Genomic DNA, 15,292 nt, shown 5'->3' with positions numbered 1-15,292 from the left:
GCAAGTCTCATGGCCCTCTATCAGAATCCAGAGTTTTGAGAAGATTGGGGAAACTTTATTTTTCGCCCGAAAAAAAAACGTAAGGGGTAACACTGTCGTTTTTTTTTTTCGGGTCGAATTTTTGAGTTTCGATATCTCAGCTCTGGAAGGGTCTAGAGCCTCCATTTTTGCACTCAGGTCAAAGTCTCATGGCCCTCTATCAGAATCCAGAGTTTTGAGAAGATTGGGGAAACTTTTTTTTTCGCCCCCCAAAAAAAACGTAAGGGGTAACACTGTCGTTTTTTTTTTCAGGTTGAATTTTTGAGTTTCGATATCTCAGCTCTGGAAGGGTCTAGAGCCTCCATTTTTGCACTCAGGTTCAAGTCTCATGGCCCTCTATCAGAATCCAGAGTTTTGAGAAGATTGGGGAAACTTTTTTTTTCACCCCCCCAAAAAAAACGTAAGGGGTAACACTGTCGTTTTTTTTTCGGGTCAAATTTTTGAGTATCGATATCTCAGCTCTGGAAGGGTCTAGAGCCTCCGTTTTTGCACTCAGGTTTAAGTCTCATGGCCCTCTACCAGAATCCAGAGTTTTGAGAAGATTGGGGAAACTTTATTTTTCGCCCGAAAAAAAAAAACCGTAAGGGGTAACACTGTCGTTTTTTTTTCGGGTCGAATTTTTGAGTATCGATATCTCAGCTCTGGAAGGGTCTAGAGCCTCCGTTTTTGCACTCAGGTGTAAGTCTCATGGCCCTCTACCAGAATCCAGAGTTTTGAGAAGATTGGGGAAACTTAATTTTTTGCCCAAAAAAAAAAAAACGTAAGGGGTAACACTGTCGTTTTTTTTTTTGGGTCGAATTTTTGAGTTTCGATATCTCAGCTCTGGAAGGGTCTAGAGCCTCCATTGTTGCACTCAGGTCTAAGTCTCATGGCCCTCTATCAGAATCCAGAGTTTTGAAAAGATTGGGGATACTTAATATTTCGCCCCCCCCCCCCCCAAAAAAAAAAAACGTAAGGGGTAACACTGTCGTTTTTTTTTTCTGGTCGAAATTTTGAGTTTCGATATCTCAGCTCTGGAAGGGTCTAGAGCCTCCATTGTTGCACTCAGGTCTAAGTCTCATGGCCCTCTATCAGAATCCAGAGTTTTGAGAAGATTGGGGATACTTAATTTTTCGCCCCCCAAAAAAACGTAAGGGGTAACACTGTCATTTTTTTTTCTGGTCGAAATTTTGAGTTTCGATATCTCAGCTCTGTAAGGGTCTAGAGCCTCCATTTTTGCACTCAGGTCTAAGTCTCATGGCCCTCTATCAGAATCCAGAGTATTGAGAAGATTGGGGATACTTAATTTTTCGCAACCCAAAAAAAATGTAAGGGGTAACACTGTCGTTTTTTTTTCTGGTCGAAATTTTGAATTTCGATATCTCAGCTCTGGAAGGGTCTAGAGCCTCCATTTTTGCACTCAGATCTAAGTCTCATGGCCCTCTATCAGAATCCAGAGTTTTGAGAAGATTGGTGATACTTAATTTTTCGCCCGAAAAAAAAAACGTAAGGGGTACCACTGTCGTTTTTTTTTCTGGTCGAAATTTTGAGTTTCGATATCTCAGCTCTGGAAGGGTCTAGAGCCTCCATTGTTGCACTCAGGTCTAAGTCTCATGGCCCTCTATTAGAATCCAGAGTTTTGAGAAGATTGGGGATACTTAATTTTTGCCCAAAAAAAAAAACGTAAGGGGTACCACTGTCGTTTTTTTTTTCTGGTCGAAATTTTGAGTTTCGATATCTCAGCTCTGGAAGGGTCTAGAGCCTCCATTGTAGCACTCAGGTCTAAGTCTCATGGCGCTCTATTAGAATCCAGAGTTTTGAGAAGATTGGGGATACTTAATTTTTCGCACGAATAAAAAACAAACGTAAGGGGTACCACTGACGTTTTTTTTTCCGGTTGAAATTTTGAGTTTCGATATCTCTGGTCTGGAAGGGTCTAGAACATCCATTTTTGCACTCAGGTCTAAGTCTCATGGCCCTCTATCAGAATCCAGAGTTTTGAGAAGATTGGGGAAACTTTATTTTTTGACCAAAAAAAAAAACGTAAGGGGTAACACTGTCGTTTTTTTTTTCGGGTCGAATTTTTGAGTTTCGATATCTCAGCTCTGGAAGGGTCTAGAGCCTCCATTTTTGCACTCAGGTGCAAGTCTCATGGCCCTCTATCAGAATCCAGAGTTTTGAGAAGATTGGGGAAACTTTATTTTTCGCCCGAAAAAAAAACGTAAGGGGTAACACTGTCGTTTTTTTTTTCGGGTCGAATTTTTGAGTTTCGATATCTCAGCTCTGGAAGGGTCTAGAGCCTCCATTTTTGCACTCAGGTCAAAGTCTCATGGCCCTCTATCAGAATCCAGAGTTTTGAGAAGATTGGGGAAACTTTTTTTTTCGCCCCCCAAAAAAAACGTAAGGGGTAACACTGTCGTTTTTTTTTTCAGGTTGAATTTTTGAGTTTCGATATCTCAGCTCTGGAAGGGTCTAGAGCCTCCATTTTTGCACTCAGGTTCAAGTCTCATGGCCCTCTATCAGAATCCAGAGTTTTGAGAAGATTGGGGAAACTTTTTTTTTCACCCCCCCAAAAAAAAACGTAAGGGGTAACACTGTCGTTTTTTTTTCGGGTCAAATTTTTGAGTATCGATATCTCAGCTCTGGAAGGGTCTAGAGCCTCCGTTTTTGCACTCAGGTGTAAGTCTCATGGCCCTCTACCAGAATCCAGAGTTTTGAGAAGATTGGGGAAACTTTATTTTTCGCCCGAAAAAAAAAACCGTAAGGGGTAACACTGTCGTTTTTTTTTCGGGTCGAATTTTTGAGTATCGATATCTCAGCTCTGGAAGGGTCTAGAGCCTCCGTTTTTGCACTCAGGTGTAAGTCTCATGGCCCTCTACCAGAATCCAGAGTTTTGAGAAGATTGGGGAAACTTAATTTTTTGCCCAAAAAAAAAAAAACGTAAGGGGTAACACTGTCGTTTTTTTTTTTGGGTCGAATTTTTGAGTTTCGATATCTCAGCTCTGGAAGGGTCTAGAGCCTCCATTGTTGCACTCAGGTCTAAGTCTCATGGCCCTCTATCAGAATCCAGAGTTTTGAAAAGATTGGGGATACTTAATATTTCGCCCCCCCCCCCCCCAAAAAAAAAAAACGTAAGGGGTAACACTGTCGTTTTTTTTTTCTGGTCGAAATTTTGAGTTTCGATATCTCAGCTCTGGAAGGGTCTAGAGCCTCCATTGTTGCACTCAAGTCTAAGTCTCATGGCCCTCTATCAGAATCCAGAGTTTTGAGAAGATTGGGGATACTTAATTTTTCGCCCCCCAAAAAAACGTAAGGGGTAACACTGTCATTTTTTTTTCTGGTCGAAATTTTGAGTTTCGATATCTCAGCTCTGTAAGGGTCTAGAGCCTCCATTTTTGCACTCAGGTCTAAGTCTCATGGCCCTCTATCAGAATCCAGAGTATTGAGAAGATTGGGGATACTTAATTTTTCGCAACCCAAAAAAAATGTAAGGGGTAACACTGTCGTTTTTTTTTCTGGTCGAAATTTTGAATTTCGATATCTCAGCTCTGGAAGGGTCTAGAGCCTCCATTTTTGCACTCAGATCTAAGTCTCATGGCCCTCTATCAGAATCCAGAGTTTTGAGAAGATTGGTGATACTTAATTTTTCGCCCGAAAAAAAAACGTAAGGGGTACCACTGTCGTTTTTTTTTCTGGTCGAAATTTTGAGTTTCGATATCTCAGCTCTGGAAGGGTCTAGAGCCTCCATTTTTGCACTCAGGTCTAAGTCTCATGGCCCTCTATCAGAATCCAGAGTATTGAGAAGATTGGGGATACTTAATTTTTCGCCCCCCCAAAAAAACGTAAGGGGTAACACTGTCATTTTTTTTTCTGGTCGAAATTTTGAGTTTCGATATCTCAGCTCTGGAAGGGTCTAGAGCCTCCATTGTTGCACTCAGGTCAAAGTCTCATGGCCCTCTATCAGAATCCAGAGTTTTGAGAAGATTGGGGATACTTAATTTTTAACCCGCCCAAAAAAACGTAAGGGGTAACACTGTCGTTTTTTTTTTCTGGTCGAAATTTTGAGTTTCGATATCTCAGCTCTGGAAGGGTCTGGAGCAGGGGTAGGCAAGTACGGTCCTAGAGAGCCACTGTCCTGCAGAATTTAGTTCCAACCCTAATCAAACACACTTGAACAAGCTAATCAATGTCTTCAGGGATACTAAGGCTATAGGCAGGTGAGATTTTTTTCAGCGTTGGAGCCAAACTCTGCAGGACAGCGGCTCCCTAGGACCGAACTTGCCTACCCCTGGTCTAGAGCCTCCATTTTTGCACTCAGGTCTAAGTCTCATGGCCCTCTATCAGAATCCAGAGTATTGAGAAGATTGGGGATACTTAATTTTTCGCCCCCCCCCCAAAAAAAAAAAAAAAACGTAAGGGGTAACATTGTCGTTTTTTTTTCTGGTCGAAATTTTGAGTTTCGATATCTCAGCTCTGGAAGGGTCTAGAGCCTCCATTGTTGCACTCAGGTCTAAGTCTCATGGCCCTCTATCAGAATCCAGAGTTTTGAGAAGATTGGGGATACTTAATTTTTCGCCGGAAAAAAAAAACGAAAGGGGTACCACTGTCGTTTTTTTTTTCTGGTCGAAATTTTGAGTTTCGATATCTCAGCTCTGGAAGGGTCTAGAGCCTCCATTGTTGCACTCAGGTCTAAGTTGCATGGCCCTCTATCAGAATCCAGAGTTTTGAGAAGATTGGGGATACTTAATTTTTCCAACTGAAAAAAAAAAAAAACACGACAGGGGTACCACTGTCGTTTTTTTGGGTTGGTCGAAATTTTGAGTTTCTCTGATCTTCTTGAAACTCTGGATTCTGATAGAGGGCCATGAAACTTAGACCTGAGTGCAAAAATGGACGCTCTAGACCCTTCCAGAGCTGAGATATTGAGATAATTATAATTCTACCAGAAAGACTCGGGAGATAAGTTGAAAAGCACTATACATTTATTGACAGCTCATCAAGCATAAATTGATGAGTTCTTTGGCGTAGGCCCCGTCCTTAGCGAGCAAAGCGAGGTTTGCCGAATCTGCATGTCCCGCCTGAGATGAAGGCGGGGGCGCAGCCGACCCCCTGGAGGTAAAAAAAGGGCCCATCCTGGTGGTGTTGGTGATGGGGATGATAGAGGGGAAGGTACCATCTTGGTGGTGGTTGGGGAGGATGGAGGTGAATGGCAGCGTCAGCATCTGCGAACTCAGACAAGCGTATTTTATACTGTGAATGTTAACACCTGATTGGATAGGAATGAGGTAATACATGACGCGCTGATTGAGTCTTCCTGACAGAACTTAAGGTAAAGCTTTCATTGGCATAAATGCTACGTGGGACTTCAATATCTCGGCTCTGAAAGGGTCTAGAGACTCCATTTTTGCACCCAGGTCTAAGTCTCATGGCCCTCTACCAGAATCCAGAGTTTTGAGAAGATTGGAGAAACTTATTTTTTCGAATCGAAAAAAAAAAAAAAAAAAACGACAGTGGGTCGAAATTTTGAGTTTCTCTGATCAACTTTAAACTCTGGTTTCTAATAGAGGGCCATGAGACTTAGACCTGGGTGCAAAAATTGAGGCTCCAGACCCTTCCAGAGCTGAGATATTGAGATTTTTATAGTGGCATGAAAGCTACTTGGGATCTCAATATCTCAGCTCTGGATGGTCTAGAGCAGGGGTGCCCAATCCTGCTCCTTGCGATCGACTGTCCTGCACAGTTCATCCCCAACCCTAATCAAACACACCTTAATGTGATCCTAAAGACCTTAATTGGTTGCTTCAGGTGTGTTTGATTAGGGTTTGAGAAGATCTGTGCTGGACAGTTGATTGGGCACCCCTGGTCTAGAGACTCCATTTTTGCACTCATGTTTAAGTCTCATGGCCCTCTATCAGAATCCAGAGTTTTGAGAAGATTGGAGAAACTTATTTTTTCGCACTGAAAAAACAAAACAAAAAAAAAATACGAAAGGGGTACCACTGTCTTGAAACTCTTCTTGAAATCTTCTTGAAACTCTGGATTCTCATAGAGGGCCATGAGACTTAGACATGAGTGCAAAAATGGAGTCTCTAGACCCTTCCTGAGCTGAGCTATTGAGATATTTATAAAGGCATAAATGCTACGTGGGATGTCCATATCTCAGCTCTGGAACGTAGTGATGTTACGTATGACACTGAAGCTTCGATGCACGTATCACATTTGCAACACAATTTCTAGTGAAGCCCCGTATTGGGGTGAAAAAAATGTATGTTTTGAAATGTTAAAAATCACAGCTTCATCGGAATGTACGAAACTTGCTGACTTTCATTCCATTGGGTATGTGAACACACAAAAAAATTGAGGTCATGATCCGAGCATGCTAAGTGGTCGTAAAAAAAAAATAGTCACACTTGTGCTCTTCGGTCAAAAATGACCGACCATTGGAAATGAATGGGAAATTGACAAAAACACAAAAACTTTGAGAATTTTTGAGTGTACAATTTACAAATCGGCCACGATGCAGAAAAAGTGCTCAGCATTGAAGTGGTGACACTCTAAAACATCAAGAGTGCAAAACAGACATACCCACCCCTACACCCACACATACACGCACACTTTTATACACAAAAACACCAATAAATTGTGATTAAAGAAATCTGTTTTGAATATTTAAAAATCACAGCTTCTTCAGAAAATTACGAAACTTGGTGACTTTTATGGCATTGGGTATGTGAACACACAAAAAAATTGAGGTCACTATTCCAGCAATTTAAGTGGTCGTAAAAAAATGAGTCACACCTTTGCTCTTCTGTCAAAAATGACGACCCATAGGAAATTAATGGGAAGTTGACAAAAAAAATTCTCTGAATTTTTGTATGTACAATTTACAAATCGGCCACAATTCTAAAAAAAAAAAGTACACCGCAGGAAAGGGGTGACACTCTACAACATCTAGAGTCCAAAACAGCACACCCACCAACACACACACACATACAAACACACTTTTATACACATACACACCAATAAATTTTGATTACAAAAAGTATGTTTTAAAAATTCTGACTTAATCTTTTTTGTTTGCTCGGTGTACAAATAAAACTCAAAGACGAGGCATTGTACACTGTAAAAAATGATTTTTTGGTTAAGTAAATACTAGTGAAAAAACCCAATGTAATTTACTTGAAAAAGTTAGTTCAGGCAAGAATTTAAAAAACTAAGTAAATTCCATATCAGTACTTATTTCAAGCGAGTATAAATGAAAGTGTAATATCAACTCAATAAAATTAAGTAAAAATTACTTAACTTTTCTGATACTGGGGTTCCCATCATGCACTGGACCTTGAATAATTAATGAGGTTCATTTTTCACTGGTTTCCAGCTATTTACACTGTTTTATCATTGATTTTTGTTTTCAGTATTAGTAAATTGCCATTTAGTGACATTTCGAGTAAATTTTTTGCTTAAAATGACACATTCAAACACAAAAACGATCCATCAAATGTTACCACCATTGTGTATTGTCTACCAAGTGTTGAGGTGTTTGCATTCACATAAGGCTTAAAGTCTGACATGATGTATATATAAATTACTTAGATGATCTAAGTAAAGAACATACTATAAATGACTAATAACATTCAAGATAATTGTTTTAGTGAAGTGTAATACAAAGGCAAAGGAAATCGGTATTAATCAACCTTTCACAAGCCGAGTTAAAATTACTTATTTTTTGTAAAGTTTACTTAATTCCACATTCCAAGTAAATTTAACTTAAAGATTTCTAATTAAAGCTACTGATAAATATGTTTAGGTTTTTACTTGGCAAATCTTTGTAAATTTACTAGCATTTTCTGAGTGAGATCGTTTAGCAAGGTTTTTTCAAGTAAATCCTACTCCAAATTTTTTACAGTGCACTTGAATCATTTAATGAAGGCTATATGTGTGCAGTTGCATTTTTGCATTTTACCAGTTCGAAAATGTAGCGCATTGTCCTCCCTAATTTGCAATATTTTATATTTGTTTAACATTCCATTTCTGAATACATTTTTAAATCAAATGCCATCATTTTGTCCGGCGACTACCGAGTAGCTGTCCATGGTGCTGAAAGACACATGTGCCAGTTAGTGGCGTGTGTAGCTGGTATGAACTACACAAATAATATTGATGATATATTTCTAAAATATACACACGATATAGAAATTAAAGTATAAATGCTAACAAAAGTAAGAGTATGTATTTAAAAGATTAACCCTTTAAATACTTTATTATCAAAATACATTTAAATTTACATTTAATCATTTAGCAGACGCTTTTATCCAAAGCGACTTACAAATGAGAACAATAGAAGCAGTTAAACTAACAGTAGGACAACAATAAGTGCTATTACCTATCTCAGTTTAATTTTAGTGCATTTTTTTTTGTAGAATAGAAGAGAAGAGCATGATCAATGATCAATGAGGGTAATAGTACGCCTACTTTTGGTTTATCTGCAGTGTGAAAAAAAGTCAATATTTTCTGTATTGAGGGTTTTGAAGAAAGCACTTTTTCATATTAGTCAATAATAATGGTTCATCGTTATTTTGATATGCCATGTAAAAATATAATTTAACCCCACATTATCAGAAAAATCCCTGTAAATATGAAGTGGCTACCATAAATTAAACCACACAAGCTGTTTGCCTAAGCTCATCTGAACCACACAGTGTCGCTGTTGATTAACTCAAGCTTTTTTTGGGCATAAGAACACACCCATTTGGTGCTTGTATTTTTCTGTGTTAACAACGGCCATTTGTCGAAATAGCAGTTCTGTCCGTGACATAAATAACTTGTTTGTGGCGAAAATTTCGAAACAACGTTTTTACTTGCAAGAAAACATGGCGAAAACGTCTAAATTGTGTTGGGCCAAATGGCGATTATGGACAACGTCGCTTCTCTTCTGCGCTACCGCTGCTGATGTTCGTTATTCTTTGCCGGAGGAAACAAAGACAAAATATGTCATTGGAAGTCTAAATAAGGATCTTAATTTGGATTCTAATCGCTTGAGGTTTCGTAAAGCCCGTTTGGATTATCAAGGGGAGAGAAGGTACTGTGATGTCGACCTAGATTCTGGAAATCTTTTTGTTTCGGAACGAATCGACCGAGAGGTGCAATGCGGTACAACCTCTCCCTGTCTCATGCACTTTGAATTTATTCTTGAAAATCCTTTAGAGCTTCACAACGTTGTTTTGGAGGTCCAGGACATAAATGACAACCCTCCTATTTTCCCCAAAGATTCAATTAAACTTGAGATAAGCGAAGCGGCACCGACAGGAAGCAAGTTACAAATAGCTCGCGCACGTGATTTGGATGTTGGAATGAATTCAGTTCAGACTTATATTCTCAGTCAAAACAAATATTTTGTTCTTGATACAAAATCAAATAAAGACAGACATGTGGACATTGTTTTGAAAAACAGCCTGGATAGAGAGACAAAAGGAGAGCATTCCTTAGTTTTGTCTGCGGTCGATGGGGGAAATCCTCCTAAATCTGGAACTGTTGTTATCGAAGTGCTCGTGATAGACGTGAATGATAATGCACCAGTGTTTTCGCAGCCTTTGTACAAGACTCGTTTATCTGAAAATTCAGCACTCGGAACGTCTGTCATCAAAATTACTGCAACCGATTTGGATGAGGGTGCAAATGGGCAAATAACGTATTATATCAATCACCTATCCGACAACACAAAAGAATTGTTTAAAATTGACGAAAACTATGGAGAGGTATCTCTTACTGGACAGTTGGACCACGAGAAGGCCTCCTCGTTCGAGATAGAAGTGCAGGCGGAGGATGGTGGAGGTCAGACAGGCCACTGTAAAGTTGTTATTGACATTGATGATGTCAATGACAACGCGCCGGTAATATCTGTAAAGTCTCTAAAAAAGCTAATCCCAGAAAACATCCCACCTGGTTCAGAAATCGCAGTGATAAACGTAAAGGACCAGGATTCCGGTGAAAACAGCATGGTTACTTGTTCCATTCCGACGAGTCTGCCATTTCAACTACAGCCGTACATCAAGTCTTATTTCATTATCTCAACAACTAGTTCGCTTGATCGAGAACAGTTCGAAAATTATAATGTGACAATAACAGCAAAGGACGGAGGTTCACCCCCTTTATTCTCCAATATAACTCTGAACATACAAGTTTCAGACATCAACGACAATTCCCCTACATTTGAGTTACAGAATTATATTGTTATAAGTGAAAATACCAAACCAGGCACTTCTGTTTGTTCTGTCAGTGCAAATGACCCAGACTGGAGACAGAACGGGACTGTACTGTACTCCCTGGTACCCAGTGAAGTCAATGGAGTCCCAGTGTCCTCATTTCTGTCTGTTAATGGAGATACAGGGGTGATTCATGCTGTAAGATCATTTGACTATGAGCAGTTCAGAAACTTCAGTGTCAAAGTTGTCGCCAGAGATAATGGTTCTCCTCCGCTCAGCAGTAACGTGACTGTGAAAGTCTTCATAACAGATGAGAATGATAACTCTCCTCAGATATTATACCCTGTTCCAGATGGTAAGTCTTTAATGACTGAAATGGTCCCTAAAGCGACTCTCTCGGGCTCTCTGGTCTCCAAGGTGATCGCTGTAGATGCTGACTCTGGACAGAACGCATGGCTGTCCTATCAGATCTTGAAATCTACTGATCCGGGACTTTTCTCCATTGGTCTCCATAGTGGAGAGATCAAAACACAACGAGACATTTCTGAATCTGACAATATGAAGCAGAACCTTGTTATTTCAGTGAAGGATAACGGGCAGCCCTCTCTGTCTACAACCTGCGCTGTGAATTTACTCATTTCTGACAACCTTTCTGAAGTTCCTGAACTTAAAGATATGACTTATGAGGACAACAACTCTAAATTAACATCATACTTGATCATTGCATTAGTGTCCGTGTGCACCTTCTTCCTGACGTTCATCATACTGATGTTGGCAGTGAAGTTTTGTCACAGGAGAAAGCCCAGACTGTTGTTTGATGGAGCAGTTGCTGTTCCCAGCGCATATATGCCTCCCAACTATGCAGAGGTGGATGGAGCAGGAACTCTCCGCAGCTCTTACAACTATGACGCGTATCTAACCACAGGCTCGCACACAAGTGACTTCAAGTTTGTGAGATCGTATAATGAAAACACGCTTCCTGCTGGTGGGACTCTAACAAAGGAAGACAATATTCAGTTTGGCTCGAGCATGATTACACTAGATGTTACAGGAATTGAAGATGAGGTAAGAGAGGCTTAACTACTCTATTACAATTCATGGTGTCTCCGTTGATTATAGCTACATTTGGATAAACAATATCCCCTACTGTAGTAATGCAGTTCCAGTTTAAAGAACGTGCATGGGTGCATAATTTATTAGATCCAAATGCTGTATACAACTATCATTTTTATATATTTTTTAATGTTATATCATATCTATCAAATGCCCTTGCCGCTGATGATGAAAACAATTGAAATGGTTCATATTATAGGCCGCGAATTTCGGATCTTACAATTGTCTTCCTAAAAATGTCATCCTACACTTTTACAGTACTTGAACACTGAATTAATCAAATCTAGAGACAGAAACAAAAGTCTTTTTTGAGTAGTTTTTCTGTATATTGTTTTTGTTTTACTATTATATTTTGTTAATTATTATTTTGGTGGTGGGTACAGTGGTCTTCAAAGTTTAGAAAAAAAAATAATATGACACTGGCTGGTAAAGTTGTGTATTTCATCTATGGCAAATTTAACAGTTTGTTACGATATTGTTTTGTTGTTCTACTCTGAAAACTTTTGTTTAATTTTTAAAAAGTAGATGGTCTACAAGTGTTTGAATATTTTGCTTTGATGCTGATAGTAGTACATCTACGTTAAATATTACTAAAGAACTAAGTTTGTTTGAAGCGGTGAATAAAAACATACTCATCTCCTTTCTTTAAAAATGGATTTACGCGTTTGTGTAATATGATTTCAAAGCTTTGTAAGTGCTTTTTTTGTCCAACATCTTTGAGGTCATCAGGTTTCAGCACCATACGGCATGGACAGCGACAGAACTGTCTTTTGTCCGAATGCGTGAAATTTTTAGATCCTTTCTAATATGTAGATGCATATAAATTATTATTTTACAAAAGGACGTGCTAGACTTCATTTGGCTGCTGTCATTTCATTAAATACATGAAAGATGCGATGGACAGAAATATACTCACAGTGTCGCTATTCACCAAAAGTGCAGACTGATGCGTCTCTCCTCCCACACTTAATGTATGCAGTGTGAGCTCTGTCTGGTAGAATAAACGACGGACAAAATGGAGTAACAGTCCGTCGACGCCGATTCAACTATTAGAATATCATCCGTCAAAGATTTTTTACTTTTGGGCAGGTCACATCTGCAACATCAAACTTTCACAAATGGAATACAGATTATTTTCAGTTCATTTCTTTGCGTTTTTCGTGGCTCTCCTTCTGTTTCCTCTGAAAATCGTCGGTGCAGATCTGAGCTATAATATTCCGGAAGAAACGAAGCGCCAATATGTGATCGGAAATATAGCCAAGGATCTCAGGATGGATGTGAAACAATTATCTGCTCGTAAAGCTCGGATAGACACGGAGGACAGCAGCAAACGGTATTGTGATATTAATATGAATACTGGTGATTTAATCGTCGCAGAGACAATAGACCGAGAAGAGCTTTGTGGTTCACGAATGTCCTGCATTCTCAGTTATGAGCTCGTCCTGGAAAACCCTCTTGAAGTGCACCGTATAATTTTACAAATTCAGGATATAAATGACAACATGCCACGATTTCCAAATGATCGTATTAATTTTGAAATCACAGAATCAGCAGATAAAGGCCAGCGATTCCGTTTGGATGAAGCTCATGATTCAGATATTGGACATAACGCGGTCAATGGCTATTCACTGGAGAGAAACAAACATTTTGTTTTAAATGTTCATGATAGTGCAGATGGAGGGAAATACGCAGAACTCGTGTTGGAAAAGGAGCTGGATCGTGAACAGCAGAAGGAGATAGATATGATCCTCACTGCCACTGATGGTGGTTCACCGCAGAGATCTGGCACTGCTGTCATACACATCACTATTCTAGATGCCAATGATAATGTCCCAGTATTTAGTCAGTCTGTTTATAAGGTCACTCTGGCTGAAAATACACCTTCAGGAACAGAAATAATCAGAGTGAGCGCCACTGATGCTGATGAAGGTCCAAACGGGGAAGTGACGTATGAATTCAGCAGAATTTCAGATAAAACGGCAAGATTTTTTTCTATTGATAAGATAACAGGACAGATTGTGGTGATTGGAGAAATTGATTATGAAAGTGAAAGAAACTATGAAGTTGGAATTCAAGCCAAAGATGCATCTGGATTGGCATCAACTGCTAAAGTTATCATAGATATAACTGATGTTAATGATAATCCACCTAGAATCGTCCTTAAATCTTTGAATAACCCGATACCTGAAAACTCTGATCCAGGCACTGAAGTGGGAATCATTAATGTTCAAGACAAAGACTCAGGAGAAAACCGGCAGATCCGTTGCTCTGTTCAGCAAAATGTTCCTTTCAAACTGAACCCATCTGTTAAAAACTATTTCTCTCTAGTAACTACAAAAGTTCTAGACCGAGAGAAAGAATCTGATTACAACATTACCATCACAGCCACAGATGGAGGATCTCCACCATTATCCACATCCATGACAATTCATTTATTTGTCTCAGATGTGAATGACAATCCTCCTGTATTTGAGCAGCAGACATACAGTGCTTATATAAGTGAAAATAACAAACCAGACACTTCTGTTTGTTCTGTCAGTGCAAATGACCCAGACTGGAGACAGAACGGGACTGTACTATACTCTCTGGTACCCAGTGAAGTCAATGGGGTCCCAGTGTCCTCATTTCTGTCTGTTAATGGAGATACAGGGGTGATTCATGCTGTAAGATCATTTGACTATGAGCAGTTCAGAAACTTCAGTGTCAAAATTGTTGCCAGAGACAATGGTTCTCCTCCGCTCAGCAGTAACGTGACTGTGAAAGTCTTCATAACAGATGAGAATGATAACTCTCCTCAGATATTATACCCTGTTCCAGATGGAAAGTCTTTAATGACTGAAATGGTCCCTAAAGCGACTCTCTCGGGCTCTCTGGTCTCCAAGGTGATCGCTGTAGATGCTGACTCTGGACAGAACGCATGGCTGTCCTATCAGATCTTGAAATCTACTGATCCGGGACTTTTCTCCATTGGTCTCCATAGTGGAGAGATCAAAACACAACGAGACATTTCTGAATCTGACAATATGAAGCAGAACCTTGTTATTTCAGTGAAGGATAACGGGCAGCCCTCTCTGTCTACAACCTGCGCTGTGAATTTACTCATTTCTGACAACCTTTCTGAAGTTCCTGAACTTAAAGATATGACTTATGAGGACAACAACTCTAAATTAACATCATACTTGATCATTGCATTAGTGTCCGTGTGCACCTTCTTCCTGACGTTCATCATACTGATGTTGGCAGTGAAGTTTTGTCACAGGAGAAAGCCCAGACTGTTGTTTGATGGAGCAGTTGCTGTTCCCAGCGCATATCTGCCTCCCAACTATGCAGAGGTGGATGGAGCAGGAACTCTCCGCAGCTCTTACAACTTTGACACGTATCTAACCACAGGCTCGCACACAAGTGACTTCAAGTTTGTGAGATCGTATAATGAAAACTCGCTTCCTGCTGGTGGTACTCTGAAAAAGGAAGACAATATTCAGTTTGGCTCGAGCATGATTACACTAGATGTTACAGGAATTGAAGATGAGGTAAGAGAGGCTTAACATCTATTGACTGTCTTTTGGTCATCTGCATTGTCCCTTAGAACACACATATGTTTCATATTTTCTTTATGTGCTTCGTGGTTAGTTCAATTGGTCTGTAAAAGTAGTAAATTGTACGAAGTGCATTTAACCCTTGAACGTTCATTGGGGTCTTTTTGACCCGCAAATTACTTTTGATAAATTATTATTGGATTAAAGCCCAAAAAGGAAGGGTTGTTTATGACTAAATAAAACTGGAAATTGGAAAATATTTGAGGAAGTTTATTTAAATCACAACGTCTTATAGAGAAAGTTGTTAGTGAAATCTTAGCCATTTCTAACTTAATGTGGATCTGTTACAAGGACAAAGATTACGTGTATCAAAGCTGCAAAATGAGCTTTGATAATATGAACAGAATGCTAGCACAAGGAGCA

The 15,292-nt window shown here is 39.5% G+C and overlaps 2 protein-coding genes and 1 long non-coding RNA gene across 4 annotated transcripts in view; 2 read left to right on the top strand and 1 right to left on the bottom strand.

The window, feature by feature from the left end:
* LOC148969395 (uncharacterized) overlaps positions 1 to 15,292 on the bottom strand; it is a 154,976-nt gene that overhangs the window by 39,339 nt on the left and 100,345 nt on the right. The gene's annotated exons all lie outside the window — the stretch shown is intronic.
* Positions 8,751 to 11,409, top strand: LOC120482047 (protocadherin beta-16). The gene has a single exon (XM_039676002.2). The coding sequence runs from the start codon at positions 8,889 to 8,891 to the stop codon at positions 11,298 to 11,300; it is 2,412 nt and encodes an 803-aa protein (XP_039531936.2). The 5' UTR covers positions 8,751 to 8,888; the 3' UTR covers positions 11,301 to 11,409.
* Positions 12,320 to 15,292, top strand: part of LOC120482043 (protocadherin gamma-C5) — an 84,975-nt gene continuing 82,002 nt past the window's right edge. For both annotated transcript variants that reach the window (XM_089126210.1, XM_089126204.1), the window contains exon 1: positions 12,320 to 14,863. In XM_089126210.1, the coding sequence (XP_088982336.1) occupies positions 12,452 to 14,863 (2,412 nt within the window). In that variant the 5' untranslated portion in view covers positions 12,320 to 12,451. The remainder of the gene's footprint in view (positions 14,864 to 15,292) is intronic.

Source organism: Pimephales promelas, chromosome 23, assembly GCF_988280905.1.
Source record: "Pimephales promelas chromosome 23, fPimPro1.hap1.1, whole genome shotgun sequence".
NCBI classification, from domain to species: Eukaryota; Metazoa; Chordata; class Actinopteri; order Cypriniformes; family Leuciscidae; genus Pimephales; species Pimephales promelas.
This window is presented reverse-complemented; position numbering and strand designations above follow the sequence as displayed.